The sequence below is a fragment of the Sminthopsis crassicaudata genome, chromosome 1 (assembly GCF_048593235.1).
Source record: "Sminthopsis crassicaudata isolate SCR6 chromosome 1, ASM4859323v1, whole genome shotgun sequence".
Lineage (NCBI taxonomy): Eukaryota > Metazoa > Chordata > Mammalia > Dasyuromorphia > Dasyuridae > Sminthopsis > Sminthopsis crassicaudata.
Window position 1 is genome coordinate 404,022,961 of NC_133617.1, and position 19,098 is coordinate 404,042,058.

A 19,098-nucleotide genomic window follows, 5' to 3' on the forward strand; every position below is an offset into this window, starting at 1 on the left:
CAAATTGTTTGTCTTCTCATTCAAGAAAGAGGGAAGATGGGAGAGAATTTGGAACTCAAAGACTTAAAAGATGAAGGTAAATATTTGTTTTTATATGTAATTTGGAAAACAAAATATTAAACTTTAAAAATTAATAGAATTATTAATTCTACAGAGAGAGGAAGGAAAGGAGAGAAAGGGGAGAAAAGGAAAAGAGGAGAGAAAGTTTAAAAGTTAAGCAGCCTTCAAAGTTCTACAGGACTGTTTCCTTTCTACTTCTCCGCCCCTTTTCTCTGACGTGCAAGAATTACAGATAAAAGTTTCGTTTCTTTATTTTGCTCCTCCCCAGGGCAGATGGCCATGGCTGCTTCTTCCACCGCAGGGGCAGCGCACCGGGGTCCGCGTGAAATGTTTGGAGCCCGGGAAATGTCAAGGGCCGAACAGCCTGAGGCGCCGGGACAGTTCGAGGGACTATGCGGGCGCCCCGAGGGGGCAGAGACAGGAGCAGCCCCGGCTAAGGCGGAGACCCCGGGGAGCGCGGGGCCCGAGCGGGCAGTCCCTTGGCTATGTTCGGATCACTGCAACCGGACGGCCGAACTGTTTTGCAGCCGCTGCAGACGCTGCGTGTGCGCCCTGTGTCCACTGCTGGGTTCGCACCAAGGCCATCCAGTGCGCTTAGTCCACGAGGAAGTGGGCTTCAAGCAGGTAAGGCCAGCTGGGAGGGGATGGTGGGGGAAGAAAAAGGCAATCTGTGTGTGACCTCGGCGAGGTCACTCGTCACTCCCTGCGTCGTCACCTTCCCCCAGCTGCTGGAACGGGATTGAAAGGAACCCCCCTTCCTCCACCCACTCTCCCCTGACCTTTTGGGGTAACTCCAAAAGGCTGCCTGCCAAGATAGTTCTGTAGGTGAGAAATCGAAGCTAGTGGGGAAGTGCATTCTGTGCGATGGGGAAATTCTTCCTGGCTTTGTTTAATTAGTGCGGGGCAGTGAAATCAGTTTGGAAACCAGGGTGCAAAGCAGATTCATCCTGCTGTGTGACCTTAGTCAAGGCACTTAATCTCCCCTGTTCTATGAAATGGGGATAGTCCCACTTATGCTATCCGTCTCCTTGGAGGAGGCTGCAAACCAACTTGAAGGCAAACCTTCAAACGCTGCATGGATGTGAGCTCCCGTTAATTTCAACCAAAGTGCATCGGAAACTGTGCTAGGAAATTATGAAGCCCAAAAGAAAAGAAAGGAAAAGTACTTGTTCTCAAAGGACATACAGGACAGAAGGAGGAGAGAAAGAGAGGGTTAAGTTAGTGCAAAATGTACATAACATATTAAATCCAAAGAAATTTGAGGGAGGACAATACTACAACTGGGGAGATCAGGATGAATTTTACTCGGTGGGTAAGATTGACACCTGGGTTGAGAGTATAAAGGAAATAAATTTGTTTTGTCACAAGGCAAAAGAAAAGCATATCAAGAGAGGGAAAGCATTCCAAGAAATAAAGGGCAACCTATACAAAGAAATACAAAGAGGCGGTTAAGAGGCAGTTAGTTGGGTACAGGAAGCAGTTCTTATTATTTCTCAGTTTTTGTAAGATTTCCAGGATGTGACACCAACTACACCTACCTACCTGTGCCAGGCCACAACACCAGCTGTCTGAATGGTTTCTAAACTGCAAGGCACTGAAGAGGTTTTTTGAGAAATACTATCATTTTCTTTTTTCTTTTTTTCTTTCTTTTTTTTTTTTTTTTTTTTTTTGTTTTGTTTTGTTTTTTGGAGGAGCAAAAAAGAAACAGTAACATTTTCTGCTCTTCTCCCACTCATACCGTTAGCTTGCTAAAAAGTTAATTTCCTATGTCCAGTCTCACTAAGATATTATCTGGCCATTCTCCAAAGCTCTGCCCAAGTCTTAAAACCTCTGTGAAGCCTTTATCAATGGTTCAGCCCTCCCCTTCCCTGATGATTTCTGTCCTATTTCTGAATTCCCACTGTGTCACTTTGCACTTGATTTATAGACAGATAATCATCCATTTAGATACGGAAGGTACCTTTATGATCATCTAGTTTGTGTGCCCATAGGGCTATCAAACTGGGCATACCCTTTGATCCAGCACTTTTTCTACTGGGCCTGTATACAGAATAGTACTTATAGGAGGCAAAGGGACCCACATGTGCAAGAATGTTTGTGGCAGCCCTCTTTGTGGTGGCAAGAAACTGGAAATTGAGTGGAGGCCCATCAATTGTAGAATGGCTGAACAAGTTATGGTGAATGAATGTTATGGAATATTATTGTTCTGTAAGATATGACCAACAGGATGATTTCAGAGAGGCCTGGAGAGACTTCCATGAACTGATGCTGAGTGAAATGAGCAGAACCAGGAGATCATTTGTACATAGCAACAGTAAGACTATATGATGATCAGTTCTGATGGACGTGGATCTTCTCAACAATGAGATGAAACCAAATTCAGTTCCAATGACCTTGTGCCATCTACACTCAGAAAAAGGACCTTGGGAACTGAGTGTGTGGATCACAACACAGTATTTTTATTCTTTTTATTGTTGTTTCCTTGCATTTTGTTTTCTTTCTCTTTCTTTTCTTTTTGATCTGATTTTTCTTGTGCAACATGATATTTGTAGAAATATGTATAGAAGAATAGCACATGTTTGACATATATTAGATTACTTACTGTCTAGGGGAGGAGGTGGGAGGAAGGAAGGGAAAAATTTGGAACCCAAGATTTTGCAAGGCTGAATGTTGAAAATTACCAATGCCTATGTTTTGAAAATAAAAAAAAACTTTAATAAAAAAATTAAATAATCTAGGTCAGCTTCCTCCTTTTACAGAGAAAGAAATGAGGATAATGGAGGGGGGATGATTTGCTCAAAGTCACACAGGAAGTAAGTGGCCAACCACAGACTCCTCTCAGTCTGTGTGATGGCTGCTTTTTTGTCTCTAACTAGTTACTAATCGCTCCTTTAATAATGTTGTTTAAAATACATTGTGTTGCCAGCATCTAAGAAATTCTTAATAAATACTGAGTGATTGACTGATTGTCAAGAATTGAAATCAAACTCACTGGCCTATAATTTACAGACTCTTCCCTTGGGGGAGGAGAAGGAGAAGGGAGAGGAGATCAAGACAAATTTGTCCCTCTTTCAATTCTATCCCTTCTCTTCTCTCTTCCACAGTCTTTCAGAGACCATAAACACTGAGTCAGCAATTCAGTAGCCTAAGATAGAGTTCTCTTTTATAATTCAATTCAATTCAATTCAACAAATACTTGAGTCCATATTGTGCAGTGTCCAGTCGTTCAGTCATTTTTCAGTCATATCCAACTCTCTGTGACCCTTTTGCAAAGACACTGGAGTATCTTTCTTCAACTCATTTTACAGGTAAGAAAATTTAGGCTTACAGGATTAAATGGCATACTCAGGGACACAAAGCTGTTAAGTGTCTAAGGCCAGATTTGACTCCAGGCCTATCTTCCTATCCACCTCACCATCTACCACTCTACCTGCTAATTATTTTGAATACATTTTGTATACATATTAAATATATTTTGTATATACATTGTTTCTCCTTGATAGAATATAAGCTCTCTGAAGGCAAGAACTGTTTCTTTCTTGCCTTTATATTCCTAGTACGCAGCATAATATCCAACATATAATATGTGCTTCATAAATGCTTTTTTCATTGATTGATTAGTATGATTTTAGAAGTACAAAATCACTAAAGTAGAAGAGATCTTCTAAAACATCCCTAAAAAAGTGATCAACTTGCCTCCTCTTTGGAAAATCTTCAGTTTTGGGAAATTCACTATCACTACCAGTCAGTTCTTTTTACCCTGGAACAACTTTCATTGTTCAAATGTTTTTATATACAAGTTTGCTCCATCTTTCATCCTTGAGAACAACAAGAGAATTGTCCTACACAGTTTCAAAAGAAATATTCTTAAGCTTAAAGAATCCAAATTTTATATCACTATGAAATCTCTCAACATAAGACTATGGAATAATATAGGCTTAGAGATGGATGGAGTCTTAGAGATCATCTTGTCCAAATCCATCATTTTACAGATGAAGAAAACTGTAACTCCAAAAAAATATTAATTGACTTGATCAAGGTCACAAAGGTTATAATTGATCAGGGAAAGATGTAATCCCAAGTCTTCTAAATCCAAATATACCACTCTCTCTACTGTATTACTGCCTTACTTCTATTGTCCCACATAAAGTACCCACATCTAATGGTTGCCACATTGCTTGTGATGTACTTAAATTTTATTTCTGTGGAGCTGTGCCTAGCTCCTAGTATCTTAATATACAGTAGGGAATTAATAGGGACATTTTTTATTTTTAAATTTTAATTTTGACAAATGAAAATAGCATTAAAAAGTAGAGAGGAAGTTAAATTTCAAATCAGGAGAGACATAGATTCAAATCCTACTTATGTTTTCAAGTTTGTGGCAATGAATAAGTTGTGCAATTTCTCTGAGCTCAATAAAGCTTTATGGCAATGAATAAATCATATAATCTCTATAACTTCATATGCATATCTATAAACTAAAGATAATAATGTCTATATTTCCTCCAGTACCTCACAGAATTATTATAATGGAAACTTTGAGATCATATATGCAAAATATGCATAATTTATGATGTACTGCATATTGCAGACCTTAAATATTTGTTGAACTTACAAATATATAGTTCAAAAATTCACCTTTCACTGCTTTACAGAAGAGGAAATATTTCTGTATTTCTCCAAAATTTTTTGCTTACAAATTGCTTCTTTTCATCTGGTAATGTATAATAATGATGATCCCAAGTATTTCAACTAATCTTAGGAATAGAAACAAAATTTCTGAGGGATAAGAGTGGAAGGTTGGCTATGGAGTGGTATTGGTGACTTTTCCCTGTACTGTTCATGGATAGGTAGTGGTGATTAGTCTATGTGTCAGCAACTGACACTAACTATAGCTCTGTATGTGGGGCAGCTACTATTTTTCAGTGGCGATTATTATCTTTCTGGTCTACAGGATTTCTCCTAAGTCCTAAGTGAAGTTGTAAATATAGCAGTTATGAAGGTAACTGGGGGGCTAGCCATCATATTGCTTTCATTTAGTTAAGAACAAAGGCTTCATAGAAAAAATGAATATTTAGAACATTGAAGGAAATTGTATATGATATCTAGAAGGAGAGTTCCAGCTATAAGAAAATAGGAGGAATGTGTAAGAAAACATAGAATTATGCATAAGAGAACTGAATAAAAGTATCCACTTTATTTTGATTTAGCAGAGAAGGAGGGAAAAAAAGAAATTAGGCAGTTAAGACTGAATTGGAAGCTTGGAATAAAGGAGGAAGAAGCTAGAAGAGAGACATGATTTTGATTTTAAAAACTAATGAGATAAGATATTTTGGCAGCATATGCAAATTAAGAGAATAAAGAGCTGGGAGAAGAGGGCTAAAGGATAAGAAGGATAAAGACATGGAGAAGGATATTCATAGAAAAGACCAAAATCATCCAAAAATGCCAAAAAAAACAGTCTTCACTAGAACTTTAGGCAGTTAGGCAGAGTCCTGGACTTGAAATCAGGAAGACCTAAGTTCAAAATCTTCCTTGGATATTTTTTAGCTCTGTGACTCCAGGCAATTTATTAATTTTTCCCCTCATTCTTCTCATCTGTACAATGAGGTTTTAGACTCAATGTCCTCTAAAGGGGTCCTTTCTACTTCTAAGTCCATGATTCTATGATGAAATGATAGATAGTTATAGACTGTTACTCAAGAAGTAGCAAGCTTTGATAAAAGAGCAGGAATAGAATTCCCAAATTTCAGTACTGCTAATGTGGTTTTTCTAAAACATCTTACACAGAAAGATATCCAAAAGTGCTTGAAGCAGCTAGCCTTGAAAAAGAAGCAAGAAGTTGCCAACATCAGCAAAGTGAACAAAGCTGCAGCTGATCTTAAGGTAAGAGGAAACTCCCTTTTCTGTTGACTGTTGAACAAATGTCTGAACGTAGCCACCATAGGATTTATCTTATTAAAGAGAGATGGTATCTTCTAGTCTGGGCACAGAAATGTGTTTCTGTTTGAGCATCAGTTTGTCTAAAACAAATCTGGTACTAAGTGGTTGCCACCAAAGAGAAAAAACAATACTGTCAAAAATTCAGTCAACCATTCTACCTCTATTCAAACATGTTTGCATAGATTCTTATCCCAAGAAGCTCACCAAATGAAAGACGGGAATCATCAGTAAATAACATATGGAAACTTATATGCACTGTGTATTACTATGGGGCAGTTATAATTAATGTTCATAATGATGACCTATTCTACTTACTACAAGATTCTTATGTGACATGTGAATTCTTAAACATTTAATTATCTCCTTTGTCTTGTATATGTTTAGCCTTAGAGGCAACATGGATGGACAAATGAAGATCTAGGCTCAGGATTTCCTCCTAATATATACTGATATGTGATCTTGAGTAAATCACTTAAACCCTCAATACACTAGGTGACTATGAAAATCTAACAGGAAAGATGTCAACCTGCATTGATAGAGGGGCTTTCCCTCACTCAGAAGTTTCCCATAATACATAAGTCACAGATATAGTCCCTATCAATGCCCTAATCCTTAGAAAATTTTGCAATCTGTGTTTTGTCAGATACTAGTATTAGAAAGTATTGGCAGAAGGAAGGCAAGGGGTTGGGGAGGGGACTTTTCCAAAAAGAGAGGCAATATAGTAATTCAGTTAGATAATACAATAATTCAATTTAGTTACAGTATATGGCTGTGAAGGAGAGAAGCGGGAAAGAAAATTGGAAAAATTAATAGAGCTCACTGTGAAAGGCCATATTCTACAGAGCAAGAAATGATGGAGTTGGGAAAAGCAGGGTTTTAAACCCATCTTTCATACTTACTAGCTGCACTAGAAGCTTTGAACCAATAAAATGGGGACAAAAATTCTTTTAATATCTATCTCATAAGATTCTAGTAAGGCTCAAATTATATGTGAGTAAAGTTTATTATGAATGTTATTAAGAATTATATAAATATCTAGTATGTTTATTATTATAAAGGGTTTTTAATGCCATCAAGGAATTTGAATCTTGCCTAGTAGACAGTAAGAAGCTAATGAAAGGCAGCTAGGTGGTGCAATGGATAGATAGAGCACTGAGCTTGGAGTGAGAAAGACTCATCTTCCTGAATTCAGATCTGACCTCACACACACTACCTGCATGACCCGGGACAAATATTTCCTCATCTGTAAAAATGAGCTAGAGAAAGAAATGGCAAACCACTCCCGTATCTTTGCTGAGAAAACCCAAAATAGGGAAAACAAAGAATCAAGCATTATTGAAGTGATTCAACAATAACAAAAGGAGCTATTGAAAGTTTTTTTAAGTGAGGAAATGATATCAGCTGACATTTCTTTAGGGATATATATATATATATATATATATATATATATATGTGTGTGTGTGTGTGTGTGTGTGTGTGTGTGTGTGTGTGTGTGTGTGTGTGTGTGTAAATAGCGCCATACAGAGACATATACACAAAAGGAGATGGGAGGGGGTGTAGGTAGATGGATAGAATATAGGATAGAAAGAGAGTTAGGCACTGAATGTGAGGTTTCATTGGAATAGTCATTTCCTAGTCCTTTTTACTGAGGCAAGATACTTTTTCTAAGCCTGAACTCCTTTATCATAGAATGAGGGGATTAGACAAGATGGCATCTGAGGTTCCTTCCTACTCCAAATCTGTGATCTTTGATCTCCAAAGTTCTTTCCATCACTAACATTTTCTGAGACAATGATAAGTGTTTGATTTGAGAAGAGGAAAAATGCAATTTTAAAGATTCACAAATAAAATGTTTCTCATATGTACATCAAAACTAATGGGCTATTACAATATAGTTCAGGGGAGAGGCTTAGATTAGGCCCTTGGCAGGGCATGAGAGAGATACAAAAGATAGATAGGAATGTAATATCTAACTGGGAGAGGGGAGATGAAGGAGAGGGAACAATCAAAGATAATTCAGAGATTTCAAATGATGTAAATTAGAAAGACGCCAATGGAACAAAAATCCATATGGTGAGGATTATGGTGAGACAGGGCATTTTTAAACATAATTATTGCTATTTTTTGTTTTTATATTACCTAAATTTTCCTTGTGTCTTTTCCTCTAATCCTTCCCATAGAGCCATCCCATATAGCAGTGGTCCTCAAACTTTTTAAATAGGGGCCAGTTCACTGTCCCTCATACTGAGAGGGCCAGACTATAGTAAAAACAAAAATTCACACTGTCTCCATCCCTCAGCCCATTTGCCATAACCTGGCGGGCTGCATTAACTCCCTCAGCAGCCCCATCTGGTCCAAGGGCCGAAATTTAAGAACCCCTCCCATATAATAAAGTTTTGGGTTTTTATTTAAGAGAGAGAGGGAGATATACAATTAGCAAACTGATCAATACATCAGAGATAAAGATAACCAGAGCTGACAAAGATACAGATTATGCATGATAGAATTGGACTCAGTTGTTCAGTGAGAAAGCCTATACCTCATTAAGGCCTTCCTAGCAGAAAGTCCAAGAAAAGAGGGAGGGGACAATAGGAGAGAAAGGAAGCATGTAGCCTCAGAGAGGATAGCTGACAGAAACAGTTATGGAAACTAAAGGAGAGAGAAATGACCAGATCAAAGCTTTGTGGACAAAAAAGGAATTTTTTAACAACCCCAAAGCTTCCCAGCTTTGAGAAAATGAGGAATTCTTGAACAATGAAAAATCCTTCCTTTAAAATTTTTATTTTCAGTTCCAAATTCTCATCTTCCTTCTATCCTCTCTCGAGCTACTATGAAGGTAAGAAGTACCTTCCCATTACAGAAGTATAATTCCCATTACAGAAAGTCATGCGAAACGCATTTTCACGTTGGCCATGTGGGATAAAAAAGCAAGAAAAAGTGAAAAATATGCTTCAATATGTACTCAGGATTTATCTGTTCCCTGGAGGTGGAAAGCCCTTACTGATCTTTTGAAATTGTGGTGGATCATTATATTGAATAAAGTACACAAATCTTTCATAGTTGATTATCATTACATTATTGATCTTTCTGGGTCCTATGTTCTCCTAATCCTGCTCATTTCACTTTGCATCAGCTCATGTAAATATTCCTAAGTTTTTCTGAAGCCATCACCTTTGACATTTCTTACAGCACAATAGTATTCCATCACAAGCATTGTTCAGCCATTCCCTAGTTGATGGACATCATCTCCCTTCTAATTCTTTACTACTACAAAAAGAGCAATCAAAAGTATTTTTATACATATGAGTTATTTTCTCTTTTCTCTGATCACTTTGGGATACAAAGCTAATAGCAATATTTCCAGGTCACAGGGTATGGTGTGTTTTATAGCCCTTTGGGTATAACTTCAAGTTATTCTTCATAACGTTTGGATCAGTTCATAACAACACAAAATTCTTGATGCAAGGCTCATGTGTAAAACAGGAGAAATTCCTAGATGATGTTAGATTTCTGGACCAAATGGAGGAATTTCAGAACAAAGAGGAAAAAACAGTGAAAGACTGACCATTTACTAATATTATTAGTTAAGTAGACTTTTGTGGACCTAGGTGATTAGCAGTCAGTTCTCTGCCCCTCTCTCCAATCTCAATACTTTCCTATTTGGGAAGAAATACCATCAACCTTAGGATACTATATTAGTCTGTGGCAACATGTGGATCTTTGGAGGAAAATAATGTTAACGGGGGAAGGAAGTCAAGTTCTTTTGATTTTTCCCAGATTTTTAAGTACTTTGTGTTTAGATAGATAGATAGATAGATAGATAGATAGATAGATAGATAGATAGAAGGATGGATGGATGTCATATATTATATATATACATATATATGTATACATATAACTATATATGTGTGCATATATATAATTCAATTACTTAAAGCCCATCCTTTATACGAATTATAGTCAATTGTTGCACTTGCCTGAGAGGTAGGAACCCTTTAACCTTTTCTATAGAAACCTAGACACAAAATGTATTTTGGTGTTTCCTGGGTGAGACCAAAACAAGCCTGATGTTTATGAAGGAGACTCCTGGTCTGGAGCACAAGCCGAATAGAGTGATTTGTAAAGTATCCAGAGTTAAATCCAATCCATATAAACCCAGTGTTTGAGAAATGAGCTAAGTATTATAATCCTAGAAAGAGCAGGAAGGAATTTGAAGCCATAACCTTTTAATTTTACAGATGAGGAAACTGAAGTACAGGAAGAATAAAGAATTTGCCCAAGATTGCATAAGTAATAAATGGCAGAACTATAATTCAAAGCTGGCTCTTCTGATTCCAAATCTAATACATTTCCCACCATTCCACACAATTCTCATCCCAAAGTTCTGGAAACGTTTGTGGGTGTGATTTTAAGTCACTCCTTAAAAGAACATGTAAGAACTCTAGAACTTTAGAGGTGAACAGAAGTCCCAGTTTTCAAAAAAGAAGTGAAGGTCATTTCCACGATTGAGCTTGATGTCAATTCTTAGCAAAGTTTTATTATCAAATGGATAATCAAATAGACTCTTTTACTGAGTGACCCCCTAGAAATCAGCTTTCCTTCTACCTCCATTGATAGATGTTACTCATCAGGCAAGTGACAGGAGGCAGAACCGTGTTGCATGTTTGTTATGAGTGGTACAGTGAAAAAAGCACTGACTCCAGAGTCAGAGGTCCTGTATTCAACTCCCACGTACCACCTGAAACTTAAAAGGATGCCTAGCACTGACCAGCCTGCATAAAAGATCAAGTCAAAGGCTAGTGAAATCAGTAAACTTGGCCCTTTGAACCTGCTCTACAAATCTTCCTGTTAACTACCAAAGAATTAGCTCCTAGGCTTGTTGCTTTTCGATAATGTCTCTCCTAACCTCTCCCAAAGAGTTTCCCTGACCTTTGGATGGTTTCTATTGACAAGGCTCCACTTGTTGCTAAGTATCTTGCCTTCATTATTTGATAATGAGAACAGATTGTAGATTTAACCAGCCCATTATGGAGAGCAACTCAGTTACCTGCCTGACTGGCCCCCTACCCATACCTGACTTGAGGGAGAGATAACAGGGTTAGTACCCAAGCATAGATTCATTAGGAATAATTAGGGCTGAACTCTCTCTCTCTCTCTCTCTCTCTCTCTCTCTCTCTCTCTCTCTCTCTCTCTCTCTCTCTCTCTCTCTCTCTCTCTCTCTCTCTCTCTCTCTCTCTCTCTGTTTCTCTTTCTCTGTCTCTCTTTTACTCTCTGTCTCTCTCTTTCTCTCTGTCTCTGTTTCTCTCTCTCTCTCTCTTTCTCTCTCTCTCTCTCTCTGTCTCTCTGTTTCTCTGTTTCTCTCTCTCTCTCTGTCTCTGTTTCTCTCTCTGTGTGTCTCTGTTTCTCTCTGTCTCTGTTTCTCTCTCTCTGTCTCTGTTTCTCTCTGTCTCTGTCTCTCTCTGTCTCTGTCTCTCTCTGTCTCTGTCTCTCTCTCTCTCTCTCTCTGTCTCTCTCTCTGTCTCTCTCTCTGTCTCTCTGTTTCTCTCTGTCTCTCTCTCTCTCTCTTTTTGTATTTCTCTGTCTAGCTTTCTCTTGATCAGCTTACTACCAATCAATGAAATGACATAGATGTGTTATGTTTGTTTATTTTCAAGGAATTTAATAGTATATTATAATATCCTTATGGAAAAGCCAGAGAAATATGAGCTGTATGAGGTCAGGGTTGGGTGGATTCATAGCTTGTAAAATGACTGTATTTAAAGAATATTGATTAATGAATTCATTTTAATCTCTATGAAGGTTTTAACAATGACCTTAAGACTTTGGCCTCTAGTCTGTTCTCTTCAACCTTTCTATCAGTAACTAAAATAAATAATAATCAGAAGTGACATATAGAAAGGTTTAATGACATGTGTAAAGATTATATTTGCAAAGTACATTACATGTATTGTCTGTTATTAGTGGTACAGTGGAAAAAGCACTGACTCTAGAGTCAGAGATCCTATATTCAAATCCCACCACTGATGTTTATTATTGACTATGAACAGAGAACTGGCTTTATGGTCAAGAATACCTGGGTAAACATCCTTCCTCTGCACATATTGTCTTTGTGACCTCAGAAAGTTGCCCAAGCTCTCAAAACTAGAAGTTTCAGAAGAGATGCTGACTTTCATCAATAAAAAGAGTTTTCTCATCTAGGAGTTCCCCCATGCCAATGAAATCATATATTCAGTCTCTGGCCCTGTATTATAATATAGGGGACATGCTTATCCAATTTGCAGATGAAATGAAGGCAGGAAACTGAAATAGTGGATAACACATTTAGGATCCAAAAAGACCTGCACAAAACAAATGTGGAACTGAATTCTATTTTTTTTTTTTAGTAATTGTAACTTTTTATTGACAGTACATATGCATGGGTAACTTTTTACAACATTATCCCTTGCACTCACTTCTGTTCTGATTTTTCCCTTCCCTCCCTCCACCCCCTCCCCTAGATGGCAAGGCAGTCTTATATATATTAAATATGTTATTGTAAATCCTAGATACAGTATATGTGTGCAGAACCAAACAGTTCTCTTGTTTCACAGGAAGAATTGGATTCAGAAGATAAAAATAGCCTGAGAAGAAAAACAAAAATGCAAACAGTTTATACTCATTTCCCAGTGTTCCTTCTCTGGTTGTAGATGATTCTGTCCATCTGTGATCAATTGGAACTGAGTTAGATCTTCTCTTTGTCAAAGATATCCATTTCCATCAGAATACATCCTCGTACAGTATCATTGTTGAAGTGTATAATGATCTCCTGGTTCTGCTCATTTCACTCAGTATCAGTTGATTTAAGTCTCTCCAGGCCTTTCTGAAATCCTCCTGCTGGTCATTTCTTACAGAGCAATAATATTCCATAACATTCATATACCACAATTTACCCAACCATTCTCCAGTTGATGGACATCCATTCATTTTCCAGCTTCTAGCCACCACAAAAAGAGCTGCCACAAATATTTGGCACATACAGGTCCCTTTCCCTTCTTTAGTATTTCTTTGGGATATAACCCTAGCAGTATGCACAGTTTGATAACTTTGGGGGCATAATTCCAGATTGCTGTTCAGAATGGTTGGATTAGTTCACAACTCCACCAACAATGCATCAATGTCTGAGCATCCCCTCCAACATTCATCATTATTTGTTCCTGTCATCTTAGCCAATCTGACAGGTGTGTAGTGGTATCTCAGAGTTGTCTTAATTTGCATTTCTCTGATCAATAGTGATTTGGAACACTCTTTCATATGAGTGGAAATAGTTTGAATTTCATCATCTAAAAATTGTCTATTCATATCCTTGGACTATTTATCAATTAGAGAATGGCTTGATTTCTTATAAATTAGAGTCAGTTCTCTATATATTTTGGAGATGAGGCCTTTATCAGAACCTTTAATTGTAAAAATGTTTTCCCAGTTTGTTGCTTCCCTTCTAATTTTGTTTGCATTAGTTTTGTTTATATAAAGGCCTTTTAATTTGATGTAATCAAAATTTCCTATTTTGTGATCAATAATGATCTCTAGTTCTTCTTTGGTCACAAATTCCTTCCTCCTTCACAGGTCTGAGAGGTAAACTATCCTATGTTCCTCTAATTTATTTATGATCTCATTCTTTATGCCCAAATCATGGTCCCATTTTGATCTTATCTTAGTATGTGTTAAATGTGGGTCCATGCCTTGTTTCCGCCATACTAATTTCCAGTTTTCCTAGCAATTTTTGTCAAATAATGAATTCTTATCCCAAAAGTTGGGATCTTTGGGTTTGTTAAACACTAGATTGCTGTAGTTATTGACTATTTTGTCCTGTGAACCTAACTTATTCCACTGATCAACTAATCTATTTCTTAGCCAGTACCAAGTGGTTTTGGTGACTGATGCTTTATAATATAGTTTTAGATCAGGTACAGCTAGGCCACCTTCATTTGATTTTTTTTTCATTAATTCCCTTGAAATTCTCGACCTTTTGTAACTGAATTCTAAATCTGATCCTATGATCTTATAGTTGTGGATGCTTCCTCACTAATGCCAATCAGAATCCATCCATATTTTCTTATTCCATATGATTTTTGTTTGTATCTTTTTAAAAAATTTGTTTCATTTTGAGGTTAAATAAAAAATGAGAAAAGAAAAAGAAATTGTCCATGTACATAGCAGAACATAATAGAGGATTCAATATAAAACAATCTATTTATATTTCACAAAAAGCTATGTAATAAATATTACACATTGTTTTCAAAGCAGCCCTGCTTTTCTGTGTAAGGTTTTTCTTTTTTGTGTTCTCTGTTGTGTATTTTTTCTTTTATTCTTTCTTCTTCTTTCTCCCATCATACCTTAGAAAAGGGTCAAAATAAACATAATATATTTTATTTTTTGTTTTCTCAATAGCATTTTATTTTTCCAATTACATATAAAGATAGTTTTCAACAATTTTTTTTGTAAGATTTTGAGTTTCCATTTTTTTCCTCTTCTCTCTCTGGCTTCAAAGCTAGGTAGACCTGGGTTCAAATTCTTCCTCTGGTACATAATGACTGTGTGGTTCTGGAAAAATACTTAATCTCTCAGTGCTCTAAGCAACTGAGATTAAAAGTTGCAGAGAAGGATTTTTATGTGAAATGATTTCTAATTATTTCTTTTTTTTCAATAGTATTTAATTTTTCCAAATATCTGTAAAATTTTTCAACATTCATTTTTGTAAGATTTCCATATTTTTTTCTCCTTTCCTCCCTTCCCTTCCCCCTTCCCAAGACAGAAAGCAATCTGATATAGGTTAAATATGTACAATCCTTTTAAAAATATTTCAATATTTGTCATGTTGTATAAGGAAAATCAGACCAAAAGGAGAAAACCACAAGAAACAAAAAGTAAATAAAAATGGTGAAAAGAGTATTCTTTAATCTATATTCAGTCTCCATAGTTTGCTCTCAGGATGAGGATGGCATTTTCTATCTCGTCAATTAGAATTATCTTGAATCACCACATTGCTGAAAAGATCTAAATCTGTCTTTGTTGATCATCTGTCACATAATCTTGCTGTCACTGTGTACAGTGTTCTGGTTCTGCTCACTTTACTCAGCAATTTCCAGGCCTTTTGAAATCAGCCTGTTCATCTTTTTTTTATAAAACAATAATATTCCATTACATTCATATACCAAAATTGATTTACCCATTCCCCAGTTGCTAGGCATCCATTCAATTTCCAATTCCTTGCCACTACAAAATGTGCTGTTTCCAACAGTTTTGCAGATGTGGGTCCTTTTTCCCTCTTTTATGGTTTCTTTGGGAAAAGGACACAATAGTGACAGTTTTGGATCAAAAGATATTAGCACAGTTTTATAACCCTTTGGACATAGTTCCAAATTGCTCTCCAAAATGTTGGATCAATTTACAACTCCACCAACAATGTATTGTGTCCCAGTTTTCCCACATCCATTCCAATATTTATCATTATCTCTTCCTGTCAACATGAGGTTTTTGACTTCAATAAACTTACAATTAATTGTGATAAAATTACACAACTAAACTTAACAAGTATTGCAGTATAAGTAGTTCTTAAATGCAACAGAAAATGCTTTAGAAAATGTAAAAAGGTTAAATGATGATATAGAGTAATAGGGTCTGAAGAACCTAATTCTCCCAGAACAAGAAAGAAATGGCAGATCACATTCAGGGCAGTTAAGAGACATGTGGTTAGATATAAGTAACTTGCAGCATTTTACCAATGATGATTTAGATATAAGAAAAAAATGGAAAGGATCTCATTCAAGAGATATATGACCAAATAAGGTTATCCAGCTATGGATAATAGATGGAGAGCCTGTATACTTCACTGGTACCTTTGTAATATTTAAACAAATTGAGAAGAAGCCCCCTATCTAACCACTTTGTACATTGGCTAAGTCCTTTATGGAAGAACTTTGGAAGCGCATGAACTAACAAAATGACAGCATGTCTTAGTGTATAGAAAGCTTATTTCAGAGTCAGGAAGACCTGGTCTTATATATGACCCTGGACAAGCTACTTCATTTCTCAGTGTTACTCACAGGCAACTCTAAAACTAAATAGCAGAACAGTTGCCAATCTGCATTAGGTAGAAAGAGAATCCTCAAAGGGAGTTCCTTATGCCAATGGAATTACATATACAATCTAAAAGAACTGGCAATTGAAAAAGAAAAGGAGTGGTCTGAGAGGTACAAAAGAAGCAAAGGGATTACAGAAGTCAAAAGAGTGGAAAGAGGGGATAGGTAGAAGGTCAAATGCTACAGAAAAACCAAGAAGGATAAATCTAAGAAAGAACCAACCGGGCTTGACAATAAAGAGATCATTACTGAATTGTAGGGAATAAATATAGCAATGGGAAACCAGATTGCAGATAGTAGGAGCTAATCAACAGAAACACCAGATGTAGGCTACTTTTAAACATATGTTTAGCAATGAGAGAAGCTATAGTTAGCTCAGTAGGATAAGAAGTATTAATGAAGTTATTCTTAAAAGTGAGAAGAATTTGTAGTAGCACTTTTTTGTAGCACTTTTATTATAGCAAAGAACTGAAAAAAGATTTATATCCATCATAAGGAGTGGCTGGGCAAATTACTATATATGGTCATATTGGAATACTATTGTATCATAAAATGGCCAAAGGGATAGATTTGGATAAACTTGAAAAGACTAATGTGAACTGACATATAGTTAAATGAAAAGAGACAGGAGAACAATTTGTTCAATTATTGCAATATTGTATAGGAAAATAACTATGAAAATCTTAAGAACATGAATTAATTCAATGATCAATCACAAGTCCAGAAGACTGATGAGGAAACATTTTTCCCAAATGCTGGTAGAGAGGTGATAAATTACAGGAACAGAATAAAACTTGCATTTTAAGATATACTAATTCGTTTTGTAGGATTATATTTATTTGTAACACTGAAGGTCTTTCAAATTTTTTGTGGGGAGGTAGAAGGATAATAATGATGCTTTAAAAATAATAACAAAGAAAGGTCATTGATTAAAATTGGAAATGAACAGAAGATAGCAGAAGGTTCAAAAGAGGATTCAGAAAAAGAATAACCCGTGGGTCCTTCTGTTTTACTTTAATATATGCTTTTAAAAGCTGTAGAGAAATAGAAATATGCTGTTCTATATACAATCTTCTTTTCTGTGTTCTTTATGTGTTGAAATATGCATGTTTATAAAGTTCATAATGTCCAAAACATTTTATTTTATTTTCATAATAGCTTTTATTACATGGAAAGGTAGTTTTCAACATTCATCTTTGCAAAATCTTGTGTTCCAAATTTTTCTCCCTCCTTTCCCCTTCCTTTTCCCCCCAGAGAGCAAACAATCCAATATAGGTTAAACATATATAATTCTTCTAAACATATCTCCATATTCATCATGCTGTGCAAGAAAAAATCAGATCAAGAAAGAAAAAATACAAGAAAGGAAAAAATAAGCAAATGCCTACAAAAAAAGTGAAAATACTATGCTTTGATCTACATTCAGTCTTCACAGTTCTCTCTCTGGATGCAAATGGCTCTTTCCATAATAAGTCTAATTGCCCAAAGGTATTTTAAAGAGAATTGAGAAGATCTGAACCCAGAGGGATCAGAGGGGGGGAAGACTTACTAGAAAGGGAGACACTGAAAAATCATCTAAAACGCTTGAAGGAACAAAATCCCAGAGGAAAGTAATGGGGGGGGGGTTGGAATCATTAGAACAGGTGGAATAGTCATCCTTAAACAGGAATAAATACCTCTTACTTTAAGACAGAAAGAAAGGAATAAATTGAGAAGTTTTGAGGTTTGAAGGAAGGATAGTTAGATTGTTCATTCAAAAGATGATTTTACCCTTCTTAGTAATAAACATAGGTGAAATCATTTAGTGTAGTATAAAAGAATTGCCAAGAAACGTTGACAATCCAGCAAGAAAAATATAAGCATAAATGTGGATGAAATTGGCTTGACTTAAGGTTTGAGCAGCCCAGGAGCAAGACTAGAAAAGCAGGCAGGGAGAAAAGAATGAAGCAAGTGTATGATTAAGAAAATTTATGATTTGAATTCACACCTACAGTAATACACACTTAAGAAGAAAATAGATGTTTTATTGATTTATACAAAAAGCAAATGCATAGGCAATTTGCAACAACAGCAGCAATAGCTAATAAGCCCTAATACTAATATAATTATAGCGATACTAATGTAATTGTAAAAAAAACATTTAGAAAGTTTGTAGAAATTGTAAGAAACATTTAGAAATGATGTAGAAAACATCACCATTTTGAGAGAGCACCAACTCCTGAGCCTCTCAGCTGGGGATCCCAGATTCTGGTTCTCAGGGTTCCTAGTGGAAAAGTCTTGGGCAGAAAATCTTCAGAGGTGAGATTCCAAAGCTCATAAAGCATCCTGGTCATTTATATATTAGCTGCAACAAAGAAGCCACTGTGTCCAATAACTGTGTTATGATTCCTCACTTGGGTCTGGCTTAGGTCCAAGTGACGCTTGGCTCCTTTAAGAGTCAACATATTTTGCAGGAACTTGGCTGAGTTTCTGCAAAACATTTGAGGGGAGCCATCAGGAGGTGGGCCAACCTCCTACCCCACAAGTTTTTCTGGCTTATAGCCAGCTTCCCTGTTCCTGGGTCGTCAGGATTTAATCAGATTGATGTTCAACTATGTGTCTTTAAAGGGACAGATATTTTCCTTAGGCGTGGGAGTCATCCAGAAGATATGACAGCTTACATGTTGGACCTGTAAAGAGACATGGAAAAACGTCTAATCCATATTAACCATTCAGCAAGCAAGCAAACATTTATTAAAGGTTTACAATGTGCCAATGTGCCAAGTAGTAAGGATAAAAATGCAAGCCAAAATTTAAAAAAAAAAACCAGCCCTGCTCTCCAGGGGCTGAAAAAGGAGAAGGAAAAGGGGGAAAGGTACCTGAAAAGACCTAGAAGGGGAATAAAGGAGAATCTGGGGATCTCCACAAAATGGAGACTGCTGGAAATATTCACCAATGGGAGAAGGGGGAAGGCTTTATAGAATGGGATGCTACATGG

The 19,098-nt window shown here is 36.5% G+C and overlaps 1 protein-coding gene across 1 annotated transcript in view; it reads left to right on the forward strand.

Moving 5' to 3' along the window:
* TRIM14 (tripartite motif containing 14) overlaps window positions 1–19,098 on the forward strand; it is a 42,314-nt gene that overhangs the window by 6,642 nt on the left and 16,574 nt on the right. Inside the window, exons 2-4 of the mRNA XM_074280058.1 lie at window positions 26–76; window positions 329–684; window positions 5,851–5,946. Of these exons, the coding sequence (XP_074136159.1) occupies window positions 26–76; window positions 329–684; window positions 5,851–5,946 (503 nt within the window). The remainder of the gene's footprint in view (window positions 1–25; window positions 77–328; window positions 685–5,850; window positions 5,947–19,098) is intronic.